Source organism: Hetaerina americana, unplaced genomic scaffold (genome assembly GCF_022747635.1).
Source record: "Hetaerina americana unplaced genomic scaffold, ioHetAmer1.1.p SCAF_2, whole genome shotgun sequence".
NCBI lineage: Eukaryota > Metazoa > Arthropoda > Insecta > Odonata > Calopterygidae > Hetaerina > Hetaerina americana.
This window is the reverse complement of record NW_027286763.1, coordinates 54,365,515-54,378,581: the sequence shown is the minus strand read 5'-3', so window position 1 is coordinate 54,378,581 and position 13,067 is coordinate 54,365,515. Positions and strand designations below refer to the sequence as shown.

At 40.3% G+C, this 13,067-nt stretch overlaps 1 protein-coding gene across 1 annotated transcript in view; it reads left to right on the top strand.

Annotated features, from left to right (window-relative positions):
* Positions 1-13,067, top strand: part of dia (diaphanous related formin 1) — a 120,186-nt gene that overhangs the window by 83,062 nt on the left and 24,057 nt on the right. Inside the window, exon 3 of the mRNA XM_071584724.1 lies at positions 11,815-11,997. Within this exon, the coding sequence (XP_071440825.1) occupies positions 11,815-11,997 (183 nt within the window). The remainder of the gene's footprint in view (positions 1-11,814; positions 11,998-13,067) is intronic.

Sequence of the window (13,067 nt, the reverse complement as noted above, 5' to 3'; positions counted from 1 at the left end):
CTGAGTCACTGCGTTGCATCACTGTCCTTTAAAAGATCCATGATTTATACTGCAAATTTACTTTTAATTCTTAATAACATTTTCGAATGAATCTAACCGTAATCCTGTTGTATTTTTATAAGAGAAAGTGGGTAATCCAACGTCAAACCATTTCAAATAATTTGAATAAGCCTTGTTTCCTTGTATTTTATATTTAAGAATATAATCTAAAACTGACATTTAGTCTTCAAAAAGTAGGTCAATAGTATTTTCTGCTGTACAAAACGTGCGATTTTCCAAACAACGGTTATCTAAAAGCTGAGCGTATCCTTCGCTGGACCGTAGTTTACTTTGACACCTCTGTATTTTCCCCAAAATTGTGTTTATATGGAACGAATAGCCAAGCGTTGGCCAACGCCGTATACGTATATGTTTTTTATGAAAAATGATGGTAGTGTACCCCTTGGCAACAGTTTCACCCATATATGTCTAATTTAAATGTATCTAATCGTAAGTATTGAAGTCGGAAAATACACAGTATTTACGTATTATTTGCCTAACGTTTTTGAATAGGTTTGAATTATGAGATGAGCAGATAGTTTATGTACGGTACTGAATACGTATTTACGAGTAAAGAATAATTCTCCATAATTATTCGTCCATTGTATAATGCCTTGTGACAGGAGAAAATATAGGCGCAATTGTAAAAGAAAATCCTTACAGAATTTAAAACTTAAAAATATAATTTCCGCCCCCAAGAAAACTCCGGAAACGGAAAATTAATCTCCTGACTAATCAAAACTTATATACACCTCTTAATAGTTTGCTTTGTGTGCCACTTGCCGAAAAAATCTCCAGTGTGTTTTCTCATGTGTTTGCTGGAAGATTTTATGTTTTCCTCGTCGAATTAAAGTAAATGAAGCTCAGAATAGAAATGGATGCATATCAGATGTTTGCCACATCAGTAGTTTTTTAAAGTGCTGGTAAAATGTGGATTCATAAAAAACCGGTCGAAGAGTCAAGTGAGGTTATTATGATGAAAACCACAATATCTTGGCGTTAAAATCAGGAGCCATTTATTTGGTGGTGTTTTAAGTGTGATTGATTTATAATAAATGAAGAGACGTTTGAAACAGGTTATGGACCTAAATAGCGATACAAATTTAAAGATACTGGTTAGTTGATAGATTTATTTTAAAAAAATGAACAGGTAACAACTCCAGGGAAAGAATCTAATCTAGAAATGCTATGAGCTCTCTACTTAGCAAATCTAGTTATTAAGGATGGCCAAAGGCATTCAGGTGTGTGTGTATCAGAGGATGAATACGGACTGGGGCGTTAATATTTTACAAGATGAACAATCACAGGGACAAATCATACAGGAGCCGATCCATTCCAATGGCTCAACCTTGAAGATACTCGGTAAAAATCCTGATTTTTAGGTGATTTCGGTAATCTCATTTCTTTTCATCGATTATGCCCATGCTTCTTCGCATTCGCGAATCATTTTATACATGCTCTTCTTTTCCTAAGACAGTCCTTGTCATTTGAGTATCTTCGAAAAACCATTTACTTTTCTCTTTCAATGCAGCCTGTTGGGTAATCCGCCTCTCATCCTTTCTCTCAACATTATGAAACTAGCGTTGCACTCTTCTTCCGCAATGTCTATTACGGGTTCATCCAATCTACATTCTTTTATGATCCACTCAAATCCTCAACTCTCTCTCTCTCATATTTTTACCACAAACTCTTACCAAGTCCGCCATACCCCCCCCCCCCCTCCCCATATATGATACTTGGCACGCATGGTCATCTTGTCATGCAGACTAAAGTGGACTTTTACGAAATAATTTTAGTTTTTGTGATTTAATATTCAAGTGAATGATAAAACCCTTCGTGAAAACACAAAATTTCCAGATCCATTGGTCAAAGCTTTTAATGTGACATTATGTCGATGTTGGTCTGCTAATGTTGGCTTTCTTTGCGTAAGTCGCAAATCAGTCACCATCAATGTTGTAATTAGTTAATAGCGATTACGTTTCTACTCGATATCAACAGGTTCTTAGAACCGGCTCATTTCGTAAAATTGCATCTCCAGTCGGGTCATTGGCTGGGTGAACGTCTCCCATCTCTCCTTCCACCCCTGTCAAAGAAATCGCTGATAATCTGAAAAAAATAATTTTTACGTCATTTGCCAATTTAGCTAGTGATGCGCGAAGTCTAGTGACCCAACACTTTTCGATCTCTATTTCGAACTTGGTCTATCATAGAAGTAATTAGCGTCAAAGCATAAAAGCAAAGGAAAGTCTCTAATATGCTCTACATGTGCGAACACAAGTAATGATAAAGTTGTGGAAAGAAAAATGATTCATCATCACGAGTTAGAGATATTAATCCTGATGAAATGAGTTCAAAAATAGTTTAATTTTCGAAGTCCATAAACCACTCGTTCACTTCTTAGAATTCAACCTTGATCATTGCTAATAAGGAGACAATAAAGCATCATAGTAATTCTAGTGCTGCCAAGAGCGATGCTCTCATGCGCTTGACCTAGATTCGATAAAGAATCCCGAATGGTTGACCATCCTGTGGTTGGGTGCAACGTAATTGATCCAACAATATTATGAGTGCATTTATGGGGTTATGTCGTGACATTTATTTTGTAATTTTAAAGTATTTGAGCCATTTTTAATTATCTGTTCCTTTTTACTTTGTGTTATTAACAGCTTATTTTGAGAGTGATAAGGGCACACTATACTGTATACACAAGTGCTTACAAATGGCTTGAGATCGCATGTTAGAAGATTGCATAAAAATAACTTTCGAGGATTATCAATGTTTATAAATATCTATGGTAGAAATAAGTTTGTCATGGAAAAAAATTGCTGTCCCAGTTAAGGAAAATCCAGCAAAACCATAATTTGAAAAAAAAATCTGCTATCCAACTATAAACTTAAAGTTAGAATCTCCATGAGCCTTTAGAAACTATTTATTCCTTATCGGGCTCGATCACTCCGAAAGTGTTAGTATTTTTTTATGAATTCGATAGGTGGATGTAAATAGGTATACTTATTGCTGGTGAAATATACCTTCTGTAATCAGCCGTTCACTTTGAAAGCGAAATGGAAAAGACTCATACCAAACAGTTAACGCTTACATGTTATGCTCATTAGGTCTTCGGAAATTTTACCAATAGGGCGCCTTTGTCTTTGAGAAGGAACTTATGTAAAATGCTTGTCTCGGCAAGATTAACCCAGAGCCCTGGCGATACGATGAAATATCCTCAGGACGTAAGAACCAGCTGTCCGTCCCTTTAAGTACAAGCGTTTCGTTATCCCTAACTTGGAAACCAGGTGATTAATGAAGGAGTTTTCGAAAAAAAGTTTAAAATCTCGCATCGTGTGATGCTTCCGTTCACACACTCTCTTAAGCCCAGACCGTACGATTTTCTCCGATTTAGGACTTCCTTGGAAGTCTCAGGTGGCGCAGATGCATTAACTGCCCACGCTACCCTGGTTGTATCAATTTCTTCTTTACGTATTTTGTACAACGGGGTTTACGCTTGTAGGTTCTACGCAAATGCTCTGTATACATAGCGCATATCCTAACGCTTAAAATGAAGTGTAAAACCATTGAAATGTCCTTCTTAAAAAACAAATAATTTTTAGACTAGCGTTATTCCATTTCTCTTCAAAACGAGTTTTTAGCCACAAAAATGTACACTGTCCCTGTAAACCTGGAGATAAACCAGGAATAAATTCGCGGCCCGCCCTGCTGTGTTAAAGAATTAGTCACCTGTTAATTCATGCGATTCGAATCAATTTAGGGAATCCGGTGGTCATCTGAGAGAATCGATCCTCTCGATTTACCAGAATCTTATTTTTTCTCTAGCGCGCGTCGCTTTCATTCGGACCGTGGGGTAATCTCCTCGATAACAATGTGCTGTCGGCGTCGAAGTTGGATTATTTATCTTAAATTTTCCCTCTCTCTCCTAATTTCACGCCCCTCCTCTCTCACTCCCTCCATCCCCCCCCTTACTCTCGGCGGGAGGGCCATCGGATCTGGCCCATGGCTGGAGCAATTCGTGCATGCTACGATCATGTCGTGTACTTACATACAAGGGAAGCGTCCCGCTCGCGGTCGGGGGAGCGTTGGCCATAAGTCACTCACCCTCTCATGGGAGGAGGGAGGGAGGGAGCAGCAACAGCTCACTCCCTCTTCCCTATGTGGATCTCCTTGATCTCGATGCGTCGCCGTGAACCTCCCTCTCTCTCCTCGCATGGGCTCTGTCTCCATTAGCCCGGCCCCGAGGGTAACGGCGGGAAAGGGATGGATTCACGCCCGGTTATGATGGCAGATGGATGGACCTTCCCTCCGTCCTTAGTTGCCTGTGGTCCAAGCGGCCTCCTTCGCAGCGCGTGACTCATTTTCGATTGTGTCGTCCATTCCTTTCGACAGGTAGACAAGGTCTTTTCTTATTCGTCTTTGGAAAATCATCGATAGTACAAATTTCATAGTTTAATTTTTTCTGGGGATCGAGATGGTGCGGGGGCTAACGTACTGGCTTCCCACCCTGAGGGCGCGGGTTCAAATCCCGGCGGTGTTGAATATTTTTCAGAGGTATCTCGATCCCTACTTGAGGTGCTTTGTGGAGGGCACTTTGAGTGAGTACGGCGTCCGTCGGATGGGACGTTAAGCTGCGGACCCCTTGGCGCCTTTCGTAAAGAGTAGGCTAATGCCGACGCCGGGTTTCTCTCCACCCTTCATCCTTTCCTATCCATCCCCTATGGCGCAAATGACCTTAGCTGTCGGTCGCCTCCCCTCAAAATTACTACTACTACTTAATTTTTTCTCATCGTTCTATTTCCCCAATCACTTGCGTGGTGTAAGCATCCTCGCTAAGAAATATTACGTTTGCATTACTTATTAAAATGTGGGTAGAGGAAATATATACAAAGAACAGATAGTAACAATTTTCCACTACAACTCTAGTGGAAAATTGTCTCTGTTCTTTATAATGTTCGAATTCCACCACAGGCATAAGTTACTAACAAATGGAGAGGAAGTTTTCTGCCTCAGACGATAGGACATTCTTGAGACACACAGAATATAATACAGGGTTCGTCCGGAAAATAAGTGTAATGAGCTCAGGAAAAAAAAATCATTACACTTTTACATATCTTAAGCTAATATTCCTCAAAATAGGACCCTTGTGAGTCGATACACTTGTTCCAGCGGCGTTCCCATTCCTGAAACGCTCCCGCGAAGGCATCATCGGGAACCTCTCGAAGACACGTCGTCACGGCCTCTTTGACGGCGTCCAAAGTCCACTTTGAGTCAGTACGCCGTCCGTCGGATGGGACGTTAAGCTGCGGACCCCTTGGCGCCTTTCGTAAAGAGTAGGCTAATGCCGACGCCGGGTTTCTCTCCACTCTTCATCCTTTCCTATCCATCCCCTATGGCGCAAATGACCTCAGCTGTCGGTCGCCTCCCCTCAAAACTACTACTACTACCCCGTATCGCGTTCCTTTCAAACTCCTCTTTATCTTCGGGAACAGAATGAAGTCCGGTGGTGCCAAGTCCGGGCTGTAGGGCGGGTGCGGCAGCGTTGCCACGCCGTGCTTGGCCAAGAAGTCCGACACGACAAGCGCGGTGTGAGACGGCGCATTGTCGTGATGCAGCCGCCAGATGTTTTTGATCGCTGGCCGGACGCGGGCGACTCGTTTTCGAAGCCTGTCGAGCACTTGGACGTAAAATGCAGCATTTACAGTTTGTCGTTCAGGTACAAATTCGTAGTGGACGACTCCCATTTTGTCAAAAAAGACAATGAGCATCGCCTTGATCCGAGATTTGCTCATGCGAGCTTTCTTTTGACGGGGTGATGATGGGGTGTGCCACTCCGCACTTCGTCTCTTCGACTCCGGGTCGTACTCAAAGATCCACGTCTCGTCACCCGAAACTACGTTCTCTAAAAAATGTGGATCATTTTTGCAGTGATCCGCAAGTTGTGTCGCGATTTCCAAACGATTGAGTCTTTGATCATCACTGAGCACTTTCGGCACCAACTTTGCACAAATTTTTCGCATCTGTAATTGCTCCCTAATAATCTTGTGCACTATTGTTTTTGGCACATTACACTGCTCTGCTATCATCCGAACACTAAGACGATCAGAGTTCAGTACATCGCGAACTTTTCGCACATTTTCGTCGGTGAGTGTCGTTGATGGGCGTCCAGGCCGTGGTTCGTCGTCGACCTCTACTCTGCCCTCCACGAACATCTTGTGCCACCGAAAGATCATGTTTCTGGACATGGCTGACTCCCCGTAAGTCTGGTTAATCATACCGACAGTTTCGGTAGACGATTTCCCAAGCTTTACCGCAAATTTGATGGAATAACGCTGCTTCGGCATCGCGTTCCGTGACGTGGGTCGAGCGTGGAGGTTCGCGTTAACAGAGCTCCTCACTACACCACAGCTCAGAGCCGACTGCCTTTTTCAGCGTCGCTTGCCAACATACCCCCCTCCGATCGCAGCCCGTCAGAGCGGTGCTGGGCGCGCCTGGAGCGGCGGGAAAAAATCAGTACACTTATTTTCCGGACGAACCCTGTAGTCGCTATACTACCTTGATCAAAAATTTCCCGGAATTTATTCAGAAAATTAAAAATACAAGTTTATTCATCTAAATCTATATTGTCCCCTTCAAAGTAATCCCCATCGACTGCAACACACTTATGCCAGCGCTTGATCCAATCCTCGAAACATTTTTTATATTCGGTTTTCGGTATGTCCATCAGTGCTTCCTGCGATTTTTCCATTACTTCCTCTCGGCTGCTAAAACGCGTTCCCCGTAATGGTTTTTTAACTCGATTGAACAGAAAGAAGTCACAGGGAGCCAAATCAGGTGAATTCGGTGGCTGTTGGATGGTATTTGTTGCATTTTTCGTCAAAAAATTACGAATAATGATAGCACTGTGCGACGGTGCGTTATCATGGTGCAAAATCCACGAGTTTTCTGCCCACATTTCTGGTCTCTTTCGGCGAATTGCTTCACGCAAACGTCTCATAACGCCCAAATAATACTCTTTGTTTACTGCCTGGCCTTCTGGCAAAAATTCATGATGCACTACACCGTTGTAATCCATGAAAACCGTCAGCATTGCCTTCTTTTTTGACTGAAAACGACGTGGTTTTTTTGGTCTCGGCTCATTTGGTGAACGCCATTCACTTGCCTGATGTCTGGATTGCGTGTCGTACTCATAAACCCACGTCTCGTCTCCAGTAATGATCCTTTTGATGAATGTGGGATCGGATTCAGCCTCGCAAATCATGTCTTTTGCGACGTCAACACGGTCTCTTTTTTGCATGAAATTGAGGTCTTTTGGCATGCTACACGACGGAAACCCAAATCATTAACCACAATGTCTTGGGCGGATCCATAGGCAATGTTCAAGTCCTCCGCTATTTCTCTGATGGTTAATTTGCGGTTATTGACCAACATTTCTTTTACTTTATCAATTTTTTCACCGACTTTCGATGCCGATGGTCTGCCACTGCGTTCATCATCTTCGATTGACTCACGACCACTTCTGAACCGCTCGTGCCACTGGTAAACGACCGTTTTTTTTAGAGAATCGTTGCCGAAACACTTTTCCAACATTTCCAACGTCCGTGCGCCACTAAATCCGTTTTTTACGCAAAATTTAATACAAGTTCGTTGTTGCAAATTTAATTCCATTTCTGCAATTGTAAAAAATCGCCAACACACACAGAGATAGATGTACTCTTGGCTATGTAACTTTTGCAAATGTCAAGTTATGACACTAAGATTTAAAGGGAATATCAACAACAGATGTACCAATTTAACAAAAAAAACAGAACTCAAATCGGAACGATAGGAGCGCCACACGGTGGCTATTCCGGGAACTTTTTGATCAAGGTAGTAGACCGTCCTAAACCTACTTTGAATAACTATTACTATTTACTTGCGGCCCTGTTTATTTTTCTATAATTATGTGTTGCTTCTCCACCAGAACCACCTTTTTCTCGAATTAGGATTTAAGATCCCTGGACCTAGACTATAATCTGTTCGCTTACTAAGTCATAATCAGTGAAAAATCCTAAGAAAGACCTGCTGTGCAGGTATGCTTATTTTTCTTCTAAGCTAGCTGCTTCATTTTTTCCAAAATTCCTATTGTAGCATCCCTCTCATCACCTAAATTATGTGTTTCGTCTATATCCCCCTATCCAATTCTTCCCATTCATTTTTCTAGTTTAGTTGCCTTAATCAGGCATTGTGTCTAAGTATGTACACATTTAATGTTTATGACCTAAATATGTTTGGGGGTGGAAAAAAAATATTTATATATATTTATAAAAAAACCATAAACACAGTAATCAACCCGAAGGTCGGTTTAGTAGGTGATGGTAGAGATCACCCAGTACTAAGCCCTATACGGCGTGTGAAAATTCACATATCAGGGTAGGGGGGCCAGTTCCTTTCCCTGTGCCAGTTATGGTTTCCCAGGAAGGCCTGGTACCCGAAAAATCACAAAGCGTGGGTGGAGCTGTAGGTGCCCAGAGTGCCTTGCCCGGACATCGAACCCGGGACCCTCCGGTCAGTAGTCCAACGCTCTACCCACTGGGCTACCGCGACCCATATATATATATATATATATATATATATATATATATATATATATATTTGCAGTACATATGCATTGCAGATGATAATGGGGTTTAGATAAGGTGCATGGACAAACGTGCAGTCAAAGCTAAAATTGTAATTTGGGTATTGTATAAAATCCATATGAAATACTAAGAACGATATACAAAATTCCTTTAAATTTCTAACTATTCATGCTATCAATGGGTTATATTTGAATTTTAAAAACCAGAGGGTTTTATCTATCTTTTTTTTTAATGTACGTGTTTTAAATATGCTCTGCTCTAAAGTCGCTGAGGTCGTGCTAGTTGTGCATTGATATATTCTCATTTCCAAATGTATGTAAGCGCGCCGAGGAGACAGGTTCCCCGGCCTCTCAGAGCGATGCACCACCGTAAAACCATCGCAGCCAAAGAGCTTCCCAGTCGCTGAATGCCAGCATAGCAATCGTCACATTTTCCCAAATTGGGCGCGCCGTTTACTGCCTACACATTTTCGAAATTACTGTACTTCTGACCCCGCACGCGGGCGTTGCAGGACGCACCGGAGATCGGACTGAACATAACGTTCGCATTTCAGCAGCCAAATGCGTTTGTATATGTCCCCGAGAGAAAGATTAAATATCACAATCGCAGTAATGTGTTTCCTTTCCAAAAAAATCATCCGGTTTTATTGACAGTGAACCACAGTGAAACTACAACATATCTGACTTGGTGTAGCAAGGACTCCGTTAATGCGAACTTAAAGTAAACAAATGGTTATATGATGTGCCAATCAAAATAGAAGCCTAATGGCTAATGTCCTCTGGGCCTGTTGGGAGGTACTTTTCAAAAAGACAATACTTTTTATGTAGTCATTTTTCGTAAATACGTGAATCGGCACAATGAACTTCCCTTGTGATGGCCAGCGTCTAATCTTCCCCTGGGGATTTCCAATTTCGTGACTCAATTAAACCGCCGTAGAAATACCGCGTGACTTTTTATTGACGCGGGAGCTCTTTCAACTTAGGGGATAGAGTTCGCACCACTTACCAGCGTCAAGAATTTCCCACCACTCATGCCGCAGATTTTATCGTCCAGCTGAACGAAAAGCACGACATAAATTCAGAATTATGCTATTATTTCGGTACCTCAGGATTATCGTTAGAAATATTTAAATTTTGGTAAACTTCAGAATGTCTGTCACATCATTCAGGTTAAGTGTATCTCATTGTAAATAGATTTATTTAATTTTACTTAACATTCACATTGACAGTTTTTAGTCAAATTACTACAGATATGATGGTATTTTTTGTTAATATGGCTGCTCATTGGCACTGAATTGTAGTTGCTGTTTGTAAGCTCTTGCATTCCTTTGATTCCTCAATATCTGTTTCACTAGGATGTATTTAATTTGATATATTCTCATATTGTGGGTCGCGGTAGCCCAGGGGGTAGAGCCGGGACTACTTACCGGAGGGTCCCGGGTTCGATACCCAGGCAAGTCTCTGAGCACCTGCAGCTCCACCCAAGCTATGTGATTTTTCGGGTACCAGATCTTCCTGGGAAACCATAACCGGCACAGGGAAAGGAACTGGCCCCCCTACCCTGATGTGTGAATTTCACACGCTGTCGGGCTTAGTACTGGGTGAACTCTACCATCACCTACCAAACCGACCTTCGGGTTGATTATTGTGTTTATGGTTTTTATATTCTTATGTATCCTTGCATCTTTACTCTCATGTTTACTGCCTTCGCGAGTATTTCTAAAAGAGAGTGTTTGCCGCTATCAATTTATACTCCTTGGATATGCCCAATGAGCCTCCTTTTCATTTAGCTGCCATAGACAATACTTTTCCAATATTATCCATTCTTGGCCTTCTCCAGCATTTGTGTTCAAGTCTCCTGATATAATTAGATTTACATGTGTAATTAGGCACGTACAATACACATTGCCTACTTCATTATCATAGTCTTGTCTTTGTTTCATAAAAGTTGTTCTGGATTTCATTGCAATCTTTACTACAACGGTTATTTCATTTAATTGAAAGAAGTTTTTCATGCTGTATAATGCCTACTCCCATATCCCCATTTGAATAGCTTCTGTGAATAACCCTTCCCTAAGCTACCACTCTGAAAGTCTTATTTGGGATGTTCTTTGCAAGTTCAGATACTAATTGATTAATCCATTTTACTGATGTATCGCATTTTGAGCAGACTCGTTCAGAAATCCAATTGCAGGAAATGTACCCAACAATATTTTACCCAAGAGTGATTCATCAGTCTGTTGTTTAAGTCAATAAAATTGAAAAAGGATCTGTTTAGTTGCTGCTCCTTCATGTAGTAATGTGGTGGCTACTCATTGCTGTCTATATCACAGTGCTACAGCTGATGAATCAATATTTACCATGCCTGCAGCGAAATGATGTGATGAGCTTCACCAGCGACATTGGTCTCCACCTTCACTCACGTATATGAGAGTTTATACTCCCAGCACCAAGAGCCCATTGTCTGGCGGCATTCAATCACCAGGTCATGGGACCTTCGTAGGACATCATAGAATATGAGATAGTGTATCCTAGGGTCCAATCAAGTACTTCCAAGTCCTTGTTGTTCACAGCTACTTATTCACATTGTATTCTGACTTATATTACCACTATTGTCAGTATCTTAAGGTCATCCCACCATCCAGTGGTCATATTTAATAGCTTATAGCTCAGCCATGAATTATTTTACTTAGTGCTTTAAAAATAATAGGTTTATAAATTTCCATTAATACCTCTGCACCTATTCATATTTTAAAAATAGTTTTTGTGTTGTATAATTGAGCATTTATGCAATTTTATTGATTAGGATTACATGGAGAATTCACTTCTCAGTCCTCGATAATGATGAGTGTATGCTGCATTTAATTTTGGGTTATAAGAAACTGTTATTATTTATTTTGTTTTCGTAACTATGGTAAATTGAAGCTTATCCAACACTCTTAAAAAGTGTTTTGGTAAAAATTGACCCCCAATGTGTTATAAGGATGAATAATATGATTAATGTTTTAAGAATAGTTATATGATTGATCTAACTATGCACAACTGTGTGTTACAGTAAACAACCAACTTTATATATTGTTATTCTACCTATATTTCAATGTATACTAACCAGTTGCTGAATCAGTTGTCTATTTTGTTTGTTTTTGCAGTTGGAGTCATGGTTTGGTCGGCCAAAGAAAGGGGGGGGAGTTGGAGGCCCCCGGAATGGTGGCGAAGGAGGGACAATCATCCGACCCCACTCAGAGTCTGACCTCAATGACTCGGAAGAGCTTGAATTTTCCATTGACTCTTTAGATGATGCCACTGTCAGTGAGATGTTTGAAAAAATGCTTGTATGTATTAATTTTTATTTGGATCTTATTAGTTTCTAAAGTTACAAAAAATCCTGTGTATATATATCTAAGTTTATTTGAAGTTCCGTCTCAAGTTAGTAATGGCTCTCAACTTTTTTTTCATTCTGCTGTAAAACCATTGCATGATGGTATACATTTATTTTTAATTTCACATTAATTAACCTCTTAGATTGATCATTAAACTGGGTATTCATCATGGGAAGAGAAATATGAGGATATATAGGCCAATTTTCAATTAACACAGGCTCAGTGGGAACATAATTCTTATAAGTATCTGAATTCTTATAAGTATATGTATAAAACTGTTAAAACTACGTGCCTCCTAAGGTGGAATGAAAACTCCAGATCTTGTTTTCCAAAAAACATGTTGTGAATGCTTTATAAATTAAAAAAAATAATTTTGCAGTAAAAAACAAATTTCAATGTTAATCTAACTGAATAACGTTTAAGAAGCACCTTTCATGTACAAAAATGATTCATTAAATTCGAAATGTGGTAATATTTACAGTGCTTTTAAAAATTGTGTAGATATTCTATCCCAATTCACATTATAAGACATCAATGGATAAAGTTTTTGTTAGCGTGATTCAGGGTAAATGAGGGAAGGATACATGAGTATTTGTATGAGGAGTTCAAGCAAGTAAAAGCAGTAGGGGAAAGGATCTTCATTATCCAGGGATATTATTGTTAATTATGTTATAAAAGCAAAAATTCCATTGCTTTTCTTCCCATTTCCATCTGTTAAATTTCAAGCCAGGTAACCCTGCATTATGCAGTTCTTGTATCAATCAATGTCATTGGATTTGGGCCACAAGATAATGATTGATCAAGGACTGTGCTACAGAAGCGCAAATGTTTTAATTAGTAGCAGTCGTAAATATTTCCAAAAAGAGATGCATGGTCTTGCCCCCAGTTATGACTCAACCTAAATCCATAATCATGTTCTAGCCTGTTAACAGTTCAAAAAACTTTCAATTTTTCAGTACTATTATTATCTTCTTTGATGTGGTGATCAAAATTTTGAACTGCAATTGAGTTAAGGATGTGGA